This window comes from Cryptotermes secundus, unplaced genomic scaffold, assembly GCF_002891405.2.
Source record: "Cryptotermes secundus unplaced genomic scaffold, Csec_1.0 scaffold446, whole genome shotgun sequence".
Lineage (NCBI taxonomy): Eukaryota > Metazoa > Arthropoda > Insecta > Blattodea > Kalotermitidae > Cryptotermes > Cryptotermes secundus.
Genome location: NW_019731271.1, coordinates 698,982 through 714,613, shown reverse-complemented (window position 1 = coordinate 714,613; position 15,632 = coordinate 698,982). Strand labels below are relative to the sequence as shown.

Here is a 15,632-nt window from a genome sequence, read left to right as displayed (position 1 = left end):
GCAAGAATATTCCTGGTACTCATTTCTGTTAGAGGCTGAGTTGACCCCAGGGCCATAGTGTGGCTGGAAGAATTAGATCAGTTTAAAAAAATCCAGTGACCTCATCGGGATTTGAACCAACGACCTTCTGGCTTGTAGCATAGTGCCTCAACCAACTACGCTATCACGTGCCCCAATGTTGACTTATGGGGGGTAAAATAAATACTATAGAGGAACCTGAAGTACACCCTATTGAGTATGTCGGTTTAGAAGTAAACACAGAAAATGTTGTATATGTTGATGTCTGATTACCAGAATGTAGGATGAAATCGTAATATAAAAATAGCTAAACTATTCTTTGAAAACTGCTCCTCTGAATATGGAGATATTAGATTTCTCCAAAATGTTGGTACCTATATACCATATAGTACGTGGAATCAAACTTCAGAAAACTAATCATAATATTCAGTTCAGTGAAAATCTCAGCTCTCATAAAGTGCTCTTATGGAAATTCTTTTAATTGCCATTAAGTCCAAGTCCAAGTCACATTGCGACTGATGGTCAGTCAGTCTTGGTGTCAAGCCTCAGCTGGAGCTCATGACCAGATATTTATTAGTGTTTGGCATTTACGGTCTTGTTTCTGTGGGGCGCCCTCTCTGACGAGAGGACGGGTCTACCTTTTGTATATGCTGCTGGCCCTTGCCAGTGCAGTCTTTCTTGGGTCTGAGTCCCTTGGGACTCGAGACCATATTTTACTGTCTCTGATTTGAGACTTCCCTTTTCTCACCTCTTACGACTCGCAGGGTCACGGTGGAGGTATTCAACCCCGCCTCCACACGGGCATAATTGCCATCAACATTGAGGTTTAGGGTTTGCACAGGAGTGACTATGAAGAAGGCTATGATATGGGATGTGACATTGTGTAGCTTGGTAGAAGTTTATAGATGTTTGCAAGGAATATGTTGCCTCAAGCTTCAGGTTTAAAGATTAAGCCCAGCAAGCAAAGTGAACATTAATTAATTTTTATGTATTTTATATATGAGTTTCTGAGTGCATGCAAGAATTCAGTTTAAAGATTGTTACATTTACGTATTACAGAAACGGTCACGATGAATAACTAATTACAGAGAAATTTAGGAAATTCTTGTCACGACATACTGTGAAATTGCAATTTCCGTGTATTCTTGTTACGCCATGCTGTGCAATTGTATTGTGTCCTTGAAGAAATTGTAATTGGCGGTTCAATTACGTTCACTTCGCTGTTCTATTAGCATTGCTTGCATCCCCAGATGAAATTTGTAGCAGTTGTAATTATAATAAAGTTGTGCAAAATTATGAATGGACTAGTTACTTTAAGCATTACATATGCATATCTTTGGTAAATAATCAATAAATATAACCCTTAAATGATTGTTCAGGAATTGATTTTGTGTAGATTCTCAATACGGGGACCCCTCTAGGACCATGTACCAAGTCTCTCGACGTGCGCATGTCAATCGGCTCTGTCGTTCTCTTTCTGCCGTGGCATCTGGAGGTGAGTACTGTTGTTTGTGGTGTTGGAAATATCCGTTAGTAATCTGTGTTGAAATATTGCATCGGTCGTCAAGTAACGTTGGAATTTGTACGTACAAGCTGTTCAGTTACTATTTTATGAATATTTGTTTTGAGATGTCTGTATATTTTTCACTTTTCGTGAAAGTCTTTTGATCACCCTGATGTTAGGTCTGCCGGTAGTGATGTAGCATGCGTTATGGTAAAGTACTTTCTAGGCGTTCTAGGCTTTGGTTTGCATTATTTTATGGTTGCAGAAGAACCACGTAGATGTTTAGGTAACAGTTTTGGAGAACTTCGATATTAAGACTGAATATATTTCGGGTGTATTGGTGTGCATTGTTCGCCATGTTCAAAGAAAGATGTCTACCAGGTGTAATTCGTTATCATTTAGGACTTATTATTTTTTAGATTGTAGAATTTTTACAAGTAAACGTTCAGTTATTTTGTGTATGCGTTGTGCAGGAATTAAATTGAAATTAATTATACTCTAGCATTCGACTTCGCTTTGGGAATTGATAGGTTCTGTGTGCAACGTCATCGGTTTACACCGAGGTCGGGGTTGTTGGTCGCGTTGATGTTTTTGGAGTGCACGTTTGAAGAACCCAGAACATTTTTGTAGTTTTAGTGTGGGAAAGTGTCAGCAAGTGCAGTTTAGTCGCACAGTACAAAAAAATAGCGTCCGGTTAATACGGAACAGCAGCCCCACGTGGCGTAAAATAAAATTTCGTTACAACAGTAATATAATGCATTGGGGGTTTTCACGCGGTCAGGATGTGGGAACTGCCCACATTCAAGCAAATGTGACAGCGCAAGTATCATTGCTTAGCAACCGCGACTAAACAGCGGTTGCTAGGCAAAGCCTACAACAATACGGATAGCGGTATTCTATGTCCAACTCCAGGTTGTATGAGAGGATACATTGAGGGTACGAAAAATTCGAGTTCAGTGTTCAAGGTGTTCGCTACTGTTGTTATTCAAACTCAAGTTCGTCCGTGTATACTGTGCAACTGTAATAAATATTATAGAACGGTTGAACAAGTGGTCTCTTCATATATCGACATCCCACAAGGGTGTCGCCGTGGATTTGGTTGCTGAGCTTTTGAATCGAGTAGCAAAACGTATGTGACGTCCGAAGTGTATAGTTCGTGTTACAAGCATATCAGCATACGTGTAGAGCACGTTTCATTTTCGTATATTCTGGACCTTTTCTAAAGTGGTGCTTGGGTGTGTTGCAGTCATTGTGAAAGCAAGCTTGAAACCAATCCATCATGGGCAAAGAGAAGATTCATATTAACATCGTTGTCATTGGACATGTAGACTCTGGAAAATCCACTACCACTGGACACCTTATTTACAAATGTGGTGGTATTGATAGGAGAACAATTGAGAAGTTCGAGAAGGAGGCCCAGGAGGTAAGTGCCAATTCAGTGCCTGTAATATAGCTGTTAAAACATGTGCACTGGTCCTGAAGACCCCGGTCCCCATATTTATATGCCCCAAGGAACAGGGTGGCCCAGTTACACCCCTAGGCACTGGGTTCCCTTTTCATCACCTCCTGACTCTGGAACCAATATCTTAGGAAGGCGTGGAGAGGTGTCACTAAAGTTAAGCTTTGTGTTATTTAATCAGCAAGAAGATGCAGATTGTGTAGGTTTTCATGGTATCAACAGTGGTGGTTATAAAATGTCAACTGGTATATAATACTATGTAGTTGAAAGTGAATGGACTCTCCTCCGAATATCTCGTTGACTTTCAGTGGACTACGTGCTCTTAGATGCCAGAAGCTAGAACCCATCTTTCATTGTGGAACATGGTACTGTTTTGTACCTAGAAATGGTATCTGTAACAAGCAGGAATGACAGTCCGACAGGTGGAACAGCAGTTTGTTAGGTTCAATTGACAGGAAGTCATTGGGCTCAGATAATTGCCAGAATATAATAACTCTGATACCGAGGTAGATTAAATGTTCAAGTGGATCAGAATGTTGTAATTATGATGCAAGGTACAGTGATTTCACAGTAGATTTGTATTTGTGGGTGACTTCCCTGTTTGAATGTAGGAGGGGGTACTAATCATTTGTATAACATTAATTTTCCTGTCAGAATTGCCTCATTGAGATGCCTTATTGTCATTGCTTTCCAACTTTTCATTAGAATATGCCATTAGGAAGGTCCAGGTAGGAATAGTTAAATGGGCATCAGCAGTAACAAATCGAGATTTTGTGTGGAAATTAATGAAACATAAAATTTAGAAGATATGAAACTAATATTACCTATTTTGTATGGATGTGAAACTTGGTCCTTGACATTAAGGGAGGAACATAGACTGAAAGAGCTTGATAACATGATGTTGAGGGGAATTAATGAGAAATGAATAGTAATTTTGATGACTTCTGATTTTAATATTTATGTTACAGATGGGGAAAGGTTCTTTCAAGTATGCATGGGTTTTGGATAAGCTGAAAGCAGAGCGTGAACGTGGTATTACTATTGATATTGCCCTTTGGAAGTTTGAGACTAGTAAATACTACGTTACTATCATTGATGCTCCAGGCCACAGAGATTTTATTAAGAACATGATCACTGGGACGTCTCAGGTATGTGAAGTTATTTGTTTTGTTTTATAATTTATACTTGGCTAGATATTGAGGTTATGAAATTCTTTCCTGGGAAGAGTGATAAAGTAGCCAGGGTGTGAAGTTGACTGCTCGTCTCCATCCAGTCTTGAGGTTAAGAATGTTGAAGCCATGCCTCCATTTTTGTGGTGTGATGCTTAAGTGATTGAACAAGGGATGAATATATATGTATTTTATCAACTATTGATGAAATTACAGTAGCAGAAGTTCTTGGTTTTGGGGGGGGGGGGGGTTTGTTCCCTTCCAGCCTACATGGGAAGTTATAACTTGAAACCTAGTCATAAGTTTGTACTATTTCAGGAGAATGAGAACCGAACATTGCAAAGGAGAGGTGGGCACAATCTGATGTCTTTGAAGTGCCTATGTGTGCTAAGAGTTCAGTCGAATTATGTTACGATGTGCATGCAAAGCACATAACAAAGGTCTTGATAGATACCGAGGGAATAGTTACAAGGGAGACCTAGGCATAGGCAGGAGGCAGTTAAATTGTATGTTATGAAATTGGTGTGGATTAATACAAATTTCTGTGGTGTCTGAATGCTGTGTTAAGGGTTTGTTTTTGCTTTTAGGCTGATTGTGCTGTGCTTATTGTTGCTGCTGGTACTGGCGAGTTTGAAGCTGGTATCTCTAAGAACGGTCAGACACGTGAACATGCACTGTTGGCTTTTACTTTGGGAGTGAAGCAGCTGATTGTGGGTGTTAACAAGATGGACTCTTCAGAGCCACCATATAGTGAAGTGAGTCCTTCTGAGTTTCGTTTGTGAATTTGCTGTTACTCTTAATTTAATAAAGTATTGCCAATGTAATTTTTTTTTTCTTTCAGACTCGTTTTGAGGAGATCAAGAAGGAAGTAAGCAATTACATCAAGAAGATTGGGTACAACCCTGCTGCAGTTGCATTTGTGCCAATCTCTGGTTGGCATGGGGATAATATGTTGGAGCACTCTGGCAAGATGTCATGGTTCAAGGGATGGACTATTGAGCGTAAGGAAGGCAAAGCTGAGGGAAAGTGCCTCATCGAAGCTTTGGATGCCATTCTCCCCCCAAGTCGACCTACTGAGAAACCTCTTCGTCTTCCTCTTCAGGTGAAAACTTTTGTTTTGAATTCGCAGACCAGGATGTTCTGTTTTAGACATACCTTTGTAAATGTTGATGTACATTAATTGTGCATTCCCTTCCAGGATGTGTATAAAATTGGTGGGATTGGAACGGTGCCTGTTGGCCGAGTTGAAACTGGTGTGTTGAAACCTGGAATGGTGGTTACTTTTGCTCCTGCAAATTTGACGACTGAAGTGAAGTCTGTTGAGATGCATCACGAGGCTCTGCAGGAGGCGGTTCCAGGTGACAATGTCGGCTTCAACGTGAAGAATGTTTCTATTAAGGAACTGCGTCGTGGCTATGTTGCCGGAGATTCCAAAAATAATCCCCCCAAGGGAGCTGCAGATTTTATTGCTCAGGTAATTTTTCTTTTTTAAGTATTTGTAGGTCTAGGTATTCTCATTTTATGTGTGTGAAAATGCTTCTGGCGTCATGATCACAAAAAGTATATCCATTAGCCTGTTCAGAATAACAATTTTCCATGTTGGTGCACTGTCCCCCCTTTGAGTTTCTTTGTTTATCTGTCTGTGGAACATAAATATATCTATGTAGAAATATTTAATTCTGTTGTTTTTAATCTGTACAGGTTATTGTGCTGAACCATCCTGGCCAGATTTCCAGTGGATATACTCCAGTGTTAGATTGTCACACTGCTCACATTGCTTGCAAATTTGCTGAGATCAAGGAGAAGTGTGACCGTCGTACTGGTAAGCACCGTTTATTACTATGCTACATGGGTTGTTAGAGATATAGTACAAAGATATGTGATACCTCATTGATGTTTCAGGTAAAACTACTGAGGAGAACCCAAAGTCTATCAAGTCTGGTGATGCTGCAATTGTTAACCTCGTTCCCAGCAAACCAATGTGTGTGGAGTCTTTCCAGGAGTTCCCACCACTTGGGCGTTTTGCTGTGCGTGACATGAGGCAGACCGTTGCAGTCGGTGTTATTAAGGTGGGCTTGAACTGATCCGTTGCTTATATAGATGTGAGACAAAACTTTTGTAATTAAAATTGTGTAGCTTTGTTTTGAGACTTGTGTTGAATTCAGTAAAGTATACCGGTTTCTTTGCTTGCTGGATTGTGCGAAATGTATACATAGAAGTATATGATTATTGCTTCTTGTTTCAGAGTGTCACTACTAAGGATGTTACTAGTGGTAAGGTAACGAAAGCTGCTGAGAAGGCCCAGAAGAAGAAATAACTAGGTGTGCTGATTGGTCCGGCAGTGGCGGTTGTCTCAGCGCAGCTCTCTGCACGGCCAGTAGCTCTCCATCGCTTTTTCAACATGAGCTGCATTCTCTTTCTTTCCAAGTGGCTGCTGAAGCATTTTTTCCATCGTAAAGAATTTCGAAGGAAAGGCCGGCTTTTTTTTTCACACCTCCAGTTTTTACCCCCGGCTGTCTTAATTTTATTACATGTCGATATTACGAATGAAGGAATATGACGTAAACGGAAAATGAGCGACGACCAAGTTCTTTGTTGTGTTGAAATTTATGTTAAAGTAATGGGAGAGAAAGGGACTTTTTTTATTTCCATTCCTTTCATTTTCCGTGTTCCTGAAATATATATGTTAATACAGTGTAACAGCTTCTGTACATAACTTAAAGTGGTAACATAACAAGGGCCAATAAAGAAGCTTTGAACCATGTATGAGTATTTTTTTATATGGAAAGAATCTCTTGTATGTATTTTTATTCAGAATGATACCAGTTTTTACATGTCCAGTTCTAAGCTGCTTCGAGGCTAGAATTTTCCAGTTGTTGCTGTAATTCAGGAGCGCACATTCCACTTTGCCAAAAATGGCTGGTTATGTGGCAATAGATTGCATTAATGGGAGTGTTTTAAAGAGTTAACATTAGATACCTATGATAGAAGATGTGGGGCTGCAGCGATGGTTGCAGTATGGAATGTCGTGTGGAGGTTGTATGTAGGACTTCAAATTTGTATTTTGAAGCATATTTTCTGTTCATTGTGATGTTTAATTTATAGCCATGGTGCTGAAGTCATGTTTTTTTAGTAAAATTGAATAGTTTTGGATTGTCAAAAGTAGTATGCATGACATGGATTTGAGTTCACAATATGTGACAGGCGTTTCTTTAAAAGATCGGCTGCAATGGTTCTACAAAGCATTGTCTTGTATAGAGTGAATTCATAACGTGTATGGGTCAGGCACTGTTCATGATTCTGTAAGGTTTGAAGCAAAAGTGAGTGTTAACGCTGATCATGAATTTCGAATGAGAATGCACGCCCATGAAGAAATATCTCAAGGTCGATGACTGATCAAAGATCAGAATTAGGCTGCACAAGTTTCCCGACATTGCTAAAACGTCTAGTTGGCACCCTGTTTCAAACGTTCCAAAATTTGAGCAGACCATGTGTATCACCGGACACATTTGCAACTGCAGTGATATACTGACATCGGAGCGTCTATTATATTCCGTCCGGTCATGTGCATCAAATAATATACTTGCTGAATGGGTCTTGAAATTTTATATTCGCAATTTTTAGCCAAATTTGTTGACCCATACGACTTTTCATTTAAGTCGTACAATAGCGGACAGTATGCATATAGATCCAAACTTGTATTCGATAAGTAGTCGTTTTCGGGACGATTGAACAGAAGGGACGAATAGGTACATTTCGTAACTTTCATATTCACATTTAACTGTGGTATTTCGAAAGAAGATAACCCGCAACCGAGAATGCTTTTCTGAACACGTAGAAATTACCGAAGCCTCCCCTTTGTTTTATAAATACCAGTGATTTAATAATAAGTTGTATGTGTATATCCGGCAACTGCAGTATGAAATAATCCCTTCTGTTTCCTTGTCTTCCCCCCTCCCCCTCAAACGAGACGTTTCACTGCCATGTATAAAGCGAATCTTGCTACCTCCATTAATTTGTTCAGTTGTGATTCTGATCGTGTTTTCATTTTATGGCTGCCACCATTGTCAAACACACAATTAAATAGACTCATTTTCAAATCATTTTCCTACGATAGGCGTTGATTTACAGCTTAGGAATGTGAAGATTACACTTTTTCTTCACATTGGCTTATCGTTTTGATTACTCTCTCTTTCCTTGTGGGTTGATTTTCAGACTATTTGGCAATTTAAATCCTCCTTTGGTTGCTGTTCGTAGATTATAAACTCTAATAATCATATTTGAACTGTACAGTGGGCGTCGCATTTCAGTATCGCTTTCAGCGTGTAACACTTCGTCGTTAGCAAATGATAGCATAAACGCCATATCGTGGGTCAAACATATTCCCCGTCTTTTCTAATTTCCACTGTCTAGTAGCACCAATCAAATTTTTGTTCCCAATAAAATGGTAATGATGCTGTGCGAAATTTGCTAATTCACTGCCCTGACAGATGCAGCACGCGTTAATTACATGTAGTAAAGATTCAGTTAATACGTGAATTTGTCAGCAGTAGTCTCTGTTGAGAAGAACAGAAAACTTGCATGTTGTGTCTTCTTATTTATTTATTTACACATTCAGGATTTGATGTTACCACTGTTATGTATGATTACAGTTCGAGTACATGGGCCATTGTCTAGGGGTAACGTTCCCACCTCATGACTCAAGGTACGCGGGTTCAAACCCGGCGGAGGTCGTGGAATTTTTAAGGGCGGAAAAATTCAGGGAACAAGTCCTCCAGGAGGGACTTTTAAGCCGTGGGACGTAAAAGATCCTCATGTCTTTACGAGACCTCTGAGCAAAATTGGGTAAAAAGTTTTTTCCGCCCAATGGCTCTGGTAGATGAGGGAAGTATCGGTAGGTTATGGCGACTGGTAGAATATCAAATAAAAATAATAATAACATGGGACATAGATGGCAGTGCTTAACGCTATCAAATACTCTCAGGAGTATGTTTTTAAATAAATACAGGCAAATTAAGAAAAATCAACATTTCTTAATCGATTTGACATTCCGTGGGTGTGAGCAAGTGCAGTTTAGTTGCATAGTACAGAAAAAATGGCGCCAGGTTAGTGGGGAACAGCAGCCCCATGTGGCGTGAAATAAATTTTCGTTACAGCAATAATATTATGCTTTGGGGGTTTTGATGCGGTCAGGATGTGGGAACTGCCCACATTCAAGCAAATGTGACAGTGAAAGTATCATTACTTAGCAACGGCGAGTAAACAGCGGTTGCTAGGCAAAGTGAGTAAACAGCTGTTGCTAGGCAAAGCCTACAACAATACGGACAGTGACATGTTTTCTATACGTCCGACTCTTAAGTTATATAAGAGGATACATTGAGGATACAAATTAGTATATGTGTAGAGCGCATTTCATTTTCGTATATTCTGGACCTTGGCTAAAGTGGTGCTTTGGTGTGTTGCCGTCATAGTGAAAGCAAGCTTGAAACCAATCCATCATGGGCAAGGAGAAGATTCATATCAACATCGTTGTCATTGGACATGTAGACTCTGGAAAATCCACTACCACTGGACACCTTATTTACAAATGTGGTGGTATTGATAGGAGAACAATTGAGAAGTTCGAGAAGGAGGCCCAGGAGGTAAGTGCCAATTCAGTGCCTGTAATATGACTCTAAAACATGTGCACTGCTCCCCATATTTTATCCCCCCAGGAACAATGTGGCCCAGTTACACCCCTAGGCACTGGGTTCCCTTTTCATCACCTCCTGACTCTGGAACCAATATCTTAGGAAGGCGTGGAGAGGTGTCACTAAAGTTAAGCTTTGTGTTATTTAATCAGCAAAAAGATGCAGAGATTGTGTAGGTTTTCATGGTATCAAGAGTGGTGGTTAAAAAATGTCAACTGGAATATAATTCTATGTAGTTGAAAGTGAACGGACTCATCTGCCGAATATCTCGTTGACTTACAGTGGACTACGTGCTCTTAGATGCCAGAAGCTAGAACTCATCTTTCACTGTAGAACATGATACTGTTTTGTACCTAGAAATTGTATCTGTAACAAGCAGGAGTGATAGTCCGACAGGTGGAACAGCAGTTTGTTAGGTTCAGTTGACATTAAGTCATTGTGGCCAGTTAATTGCCAGAATATAATAACTCTGATACAGAGGTAGATTAAATGCTCAGTGGATCAGAATGTTGTAATTATAATGCAAGGTGCAGTGATTTCACTGTAGATTTGTATTTGTGGGCGACTTCCCTGTTTGAATCTAGGAGGGGGTACCAGCTGTTGTGAAAGTTTTTTTAATGTGGTTTCTTTTTACATGGACAAGTCCCTAATCAGTGCCTCGGTTGGGCCATGGCTGCTGTGTTCCTTTCCAGGTACTGAATTGTCCTACCCTTTAATACTATAGCCTTGAAATGTTGGCATGTTGTTAAGCCTATAGTCTGAAGTCTGTAAAGGTAGAATGAGGCATAGTAAAATATATAATCATTTGTATAACATTAATTTTCCTATCAGAATTGTCACAGTCAATGAGACGCCTTATTGCCATTGCTTTCCAAATTTGCATTAGAATATGCCATTAGGAAGGTCCAGGTGGGACTGTAGTTAAATGGGACAAATTAGCTGCTGGTATGCTGATGATGTTGAATGTATTGGAAGGTAACATGCAAGAAAAGAGGTGGGTCTAGGAGTATGCAATGTCAACAGCATGCAGCTCAAAGTCATGACAAAGATAGCTAACGTTCTTTGAAAATGTGGCACAGCTACGATAATTGCTATAAGCAGTAACAAATCAAAATTTTATTTGTGTGGAAATTAATGAAACACAAAATTTAGAATATATGAAACTATAATTTTACCTGTTTTGTATGGATACGAAACTTGGTCTTTGACATTAAGGGAGAAACATAGGCTGGAAGAGCTTGATAACATGATGTTGAGGGGAATTAATGAGAAGTTCCATAGTTTGTACTCTTTTCAAAGTATAATTAGGATAATGTCAAGGAGGTTGAGGTGACTAGGGCATGTAGGACAATAGGAGGAAAATGTGAATGTGTGTGGGATTTTTGTGGGAAAGCTAGAAGGAAAGAGACCACTAGAAAGACCCTATACATGGGTTGGTGGATACCATTAAAATGGGTGTTAGATAGGATGGCATGGATTAATCTGGCTTAAGATCTTTCAGCAAATTTTGTCAGCACCTCTGACTTGTTTATAATGCCTTGAAAGCAGCTGGTGTATGATCAGGTAGGCAGGTATGAACGGTAATTTTGATGACTTCTGATTTTAATATTTATTGCAGATGGGGAAAGGTTCTTTCAAGTATGCATGGGTTTTGGATAAGCTGAAAGCAGAGCGTGAACGTGGTATTACTATTGATATTGCCCTTTGGAAGTTTGAGACTAGTAAATACTACGTTACTATCATTGATGCTCCAGGCCACAGAGATTTTATTAAGAACATGATCACTGGGACGTCTCAGGTATGTGAAGTTATTTGTTTTGTTTTATAATTTATACTTGGCTAGATATTGAGGTTATGAAATTCTTTCCTGGGAAGAGTGATAAAGTAGCCAGGGTGTGAAGTTGACTGCTCGTCTCCATCCAGTCTTGAGGTTAAGAATGTTGAAGCCATGCCTCCATTTTTGTGGTGTGATGCTTAAGTGATTGAACAAGGGATGAATATATATGTATTTTATCACCTATTGATGAAATTACAGTAGCAGAAGTTCTTGGTTTTGGGGGGGGGGGAGTTTGTTCCCTTCCAGCCTACATGGGAAGTTATAACTTGAAACCTAGTCATAAGTTTGTACTATTTCAGGAGAATGAGAACCGAACATTGCAAAGGAGAGGTGGGCACAATCTGATGTCTTTGAAGTGCCTATGTGTGCTAAGAGTTCAGTCGAATTATGTTACGATGTGCATGCAAAGCACATAACAAAGGTCTTGATAGATACCGAGGGAATAGTTACAAGGGAGACCTAGGCATAGGCAGGAGGCAGTTAAATTGTATGTTATGAAATTGGTGTGGATTAATACAAATTTCTGTGGTGTCTGAATGCTGTGTTAAGGGTTTGTTTTTGCTTTTAGGCTGATTGTGCTGTGCTTATTGTTGCTGCTGGTACTGGCGAGTTTGAAGCTGGTATCTCTAAGAACGGTCAGACACGTGAACATGCACTGTTGGCTTTTACTTTGGGAGTGAAGCAGCTGATTGTGGGTGTTAACAAGATGGACTCTTCAGAGCCACCATATAGTGAAGTGAGTCCTTCTGAGTTTCGTTTGTGAATATGCTGTTACTCATAATTTAATAAAGTATTGCCAATGTAATTTTTTTTTTCTTTCAGACTCGTTTTGAGGAGATCAAGAAGGAAGTAAGCAATTACATCAAGAAGATTGGGTACAACCCTGCTGCAGTTGCATTTGTGCCAATCTCTGGTTGGCATGGGGATAATATGTTGGAGCACTCTGGCAAGATGTCATGGTTCAAGGGATGGACTATTGAGCGTAAGGAAGGCAAAGCTGAGGGAAAGTGCCTCATCGAAGCTTTGGATGCCATTCTCCCCCCAAGTCGACCTACTGAGAAACCTCTTCGTCTTCCTCTTCAGGTGAAAACTTTTGTTTTGAATTCGCAGACCAGAATGTTCTGTTTTAGACATACCTTTGTAAATGTTGATGTACATTAATTGTGCATTCCCTTCCAGGATGTGTATAAAATTGGTGGGATTGGAACGGTGCCTGTTGGCCGAGTTGAAACTGGTGTGTTGAAACCTGGAATGGTGGTTACTTTTGCTCCTGCAAATTTGACGACTGAAGTGAAGTCTGTTGAGATGCATCACGAGGCTCTGCAGGAGGCGGTTCCAGGTGACAATGTCGGCTTCAACGTGAAGAATGTTTCTATTAAGGAACTGCGTCGTGGCTATGTTGCCGGAGATTCCAAAAATAATCCCCCCAAGGGAGCTGCAGATTTTATTGCTCAGGTAATTTTTCTTTTTTAAGTATTTGTAGGTCTAGGTATTCTCATTTTATGTGTGTGAAAATGCTTCTGGCGTCATGATCACAAAAAGTATATCCATTAGCCTGTTCAGAATAACAATTTTCCATGTTGGTGCACTGTCCCCCCTTTGAGTTTCTTTGTTTATCTGTCTGTGGAACATAAATATATCTATGTAGAAATATTTAATTCTGTTGTTTTTAATCTGTACAGGTTATTGTGCTGAACCATCCTGGCCAGATTTCCAGTGGATATACTCCAGTGTTAGATTGTCACACTGCTCACATTGCTTGCAAATTTGCTGAGATCAAGGAGAAGTGTGACCGTCGTACTGGTAAGCACCGTTTATTACTATGCTACATGGGTTGTTAGAGATATAGTACAAAGATATGTGATACCTCATTGATGTTTCAGGTAAAACTACTGAGGAGAACCCAAAGTCTATCAAGTCTGGTGATGCTGCAATTGTTAACCTCGTTCCCAGCAAACCAATGTGTGTGGAGTCTTTCCAGGAGTTCCCACCACTTGGGCGTTTTGCTGTGCGTGACATGAGGCAGACCGTTGCAGTCGGTGTTATTAAGGTGGGCTTGAACTGATCCGTTGCTTATATAGATGTGAGACAAAACTTTTGTAATTAAAATTGTGTAGCTTTGTTTTGAGACTTGTGTTGAATTCAGTAAAGTATACCGGTTTCTTTGCTTGCTGGATTGTGCGAAATGTATACATAGAAGTACATGATTATTGCTTCTTGTTTCAGAGTGTCACTACTAAGGATGTTACTAGTGGTAAGGTAACGAAAGCTGCTGAGAAGGCCCAGAAGAAGAAATAACTAGGTGTGCTGATTGGTCCGGCAGTGGCGGTTGTCTCAGCGCAGCTCTCTGCACGGCCAGTAGCTCTCCATCGCTTTTTCAACATGAGCTGCATTCTCTTTCTTTCGAAGTGGCTGCTGAAGCATTTTTCCATCGTAAAGAATTTCGAAGAAAAGGCTGTTTTTTTTTTCCGCACCTCCAGTTTTTACCCCCCCCCCGTCTGTCTTAATTTTATTACATGCCGATATTACAAATGAAGAAATATGATGTAAAAGGAAAATGATCGATGACCAAGTTCTTTATTGTGTTGAAATTTATGTTAAAGTAATGGGAGACAAAGGGACTTTCTTATTTCCATTCCTTTCATTTTCCGTGTTCCTGAAATATATATGTTAATACAGTGTAACAGCTTCTGTACATAACTTAATGTGGTAACATAACAAGGGCCAATAAAGAAGCATGTTCGGTTCTAAGTTGCTTCAAGGCTAGAATTTTGCAATTTGTTGTTCCTGTAATTCTGGAATACACTGTGGTTCATGTTTGAATTTGAATCATACATTGCAGTATTTAAAATTCAGTTTGCCAGAAATGGCTGGTTATGTGGCTATTGATTGCATTAATGGTAGTGTTTAAGAGTTAACATTACATACCTAAGATAAAGATGTGGGGTGGCTGGGATGGTTGCAGTATGGAACGTCTTGTGGAGGTTGTAAGTAGGGCTTCAGATTTCTATTTTGAAGCATATTTTCTGTTCTGTAGTGGGACATTTAAATTTGTGCATTGTGATGTTTAATTTTATAATTGTTTCATTATTTTTGATGTTAATATGTTTTAATTTATATAGCCATGTAATTGAAGTAATATTTTTTAATAAAGTTGAAAAGTTTTGGATTTTCAAAAGTAGTATGCATGGCCTGCATTTGAGTTCACAGTATGTGACACTCGTTTCTTCGAATGATCGGCTGCAATGACCCTACAAAGCGTTGTCTTGTATAGTGTGAATTCATAACGTGTATGTCTCATGCACTGTTCATGATTCTGTAAAGTTGGAAGCAAAAGTGAGTGTTAACGCTGATCATGAATTTCGAATGAGAACGAACGCCCATGAACAAATATCTCAAGGACGATGACTGATCAAAGGTTGATAATTAGGCAGCACAAGTTTCCCGACATTGCTAAAACGTCGAGTTGGCGCCCAGTTTCAAACGTTGAAAAACTTGAACAGACCACGTATATCACCGAACACATTTGCAACTGCAGTGATATAGTGACATCGGAGCGTCTATTGTATTCCGTCCGGTCATGTATATCAAATAATTTACTTTCCGAATAGGTCTTGAAATTTTATATTCGCAATTTTTAGCAAAATTTGTTGACTCATATGACTTTTGTTTAAAGTCGTACAATAGCGGACAATATACGTAAAGATCAATACTTGTGTTCGCACACGTACCGAACCTAAGACGCATGATTCTATTGGACTGGAAAATGTTACGTCCAACATACCTTCTCCATAAGTCAAGGTGCCAGTTTTGCGGATTGAGGGTGTTGCGTGGTCAGCGCAACGAATACCCACGGCCGTTTATTTCAATTTTCTATACCGGAGCCGCTATTTCCTTGAAATAGTTGGCATTAAACTTAGCCGACAAGCGGCGGTCGCTCGGTCGGTATATTTCG

General features: G+C 39.7%; 2 protein-coding genes across 2 annotated transcripts; both read left to right on the top strand.

Annotated features, from left to right (window-relative positions):
* Nucleotides 1–1,420: 1,420 nt before the first annotated feature.
* LOC111866807 (elongation factor 1-alpha) lies at nt 1,421–6,914 on the top strand. The gene is made up of 9 exons (XM_023856082.2): nt 1,421–1,513; nt 2,769–2,945; nt 3,950–4,129; nt 4,738–4,905; nt 4,992–5,252; nt 5,349–5,624; nt 5,852–5,972; nt 6,053–6,219; nt 6,396–6,914. Exons 2-9 carry the CDS (start codon nt 2,802–2,804, stop codon nt 6,465–6,467), a joined length of 1,389 nt encoding a protein of 462 aa, XP_023711850.1. The 5' UTR covers nt 1,421–1,513; nt 2,769–2,801; the 3' UTR covers nt 6,468–6,914.
* Nucleotides 6,915–9,633: 2,719 nt separating this feature from the next.
* On the top strand, nt 9,634–14,030 carry LOC111866821 (elongation factor 1-alpha). The gene is made up of 8 exons (XM_023856113.1): nt 9,634–9,792; nt 11,459–11,638; nt 12,246–12,413; nt 12,500–12,760; nt 12,857–13,132; nt 13,360–13,480; nt 13,561–13,727; nt 13,904–14,030. Exons 1-8 carry the CDS (start codon nt 9,649–9,651, stop codon nt 13,973–13,975), a joined length of 1,389 nt encoding a protein of 462 aa, XP_023711881.1. The 5' UTR covers nt 9,634–9,648; the 3' UTR covers nt 13,976–14,030.
* The last annotated feature ends 1,602 nt before the right edge of the window (nt 14,031–15,632 follow it).

Bases quoted from the DNA above. Each gene is read 5' to 3' on its own strand.
- LOC111866807 (XM_023856082.2), top strand. From the start codon at position 2,802: ATGGGCAAAGAGAAGATTCATATTAACATCGTTGTCATTGGACATGTA. The intron at 2,946-3,949 runs GTAAGTGCCAAT...TTTATGTTACAG, and splicing joins TCGAGAAGGAGGCCCAGGAG to ATGGGGAAAGGTTCTTTCAA. The intron at 5,253-5,348 runs GTGAAAACTTTT...ATTCCCTTCCAG, and splicing joins CTCTTCGTCTTCCTCTTCAG to GATGTGTATAAAATTGGTGG.
- LOC111866821 (XM_023856113.1), top strand. From the start codon at position 9,649: ATGGGCAAGGAGAAGATTCATATCAACATCGTTGTCATTGGACATGTA. The intron at 9,793-11,458 runs GTAAGTGCCAAT...TATTTATTGCAG, and splicing joins TCGAGAAGGAGGCCCAGGAG to ATGGGGAAAGGTTCTTTCAA. The intron at 12,761-12,856 runs GTGAAAACTTTT...ATTCCCTTCCAG, and splicing joins CTCTTCGTCTTCCTCTTCAG to GATGTGTATAAAATTGGTGG.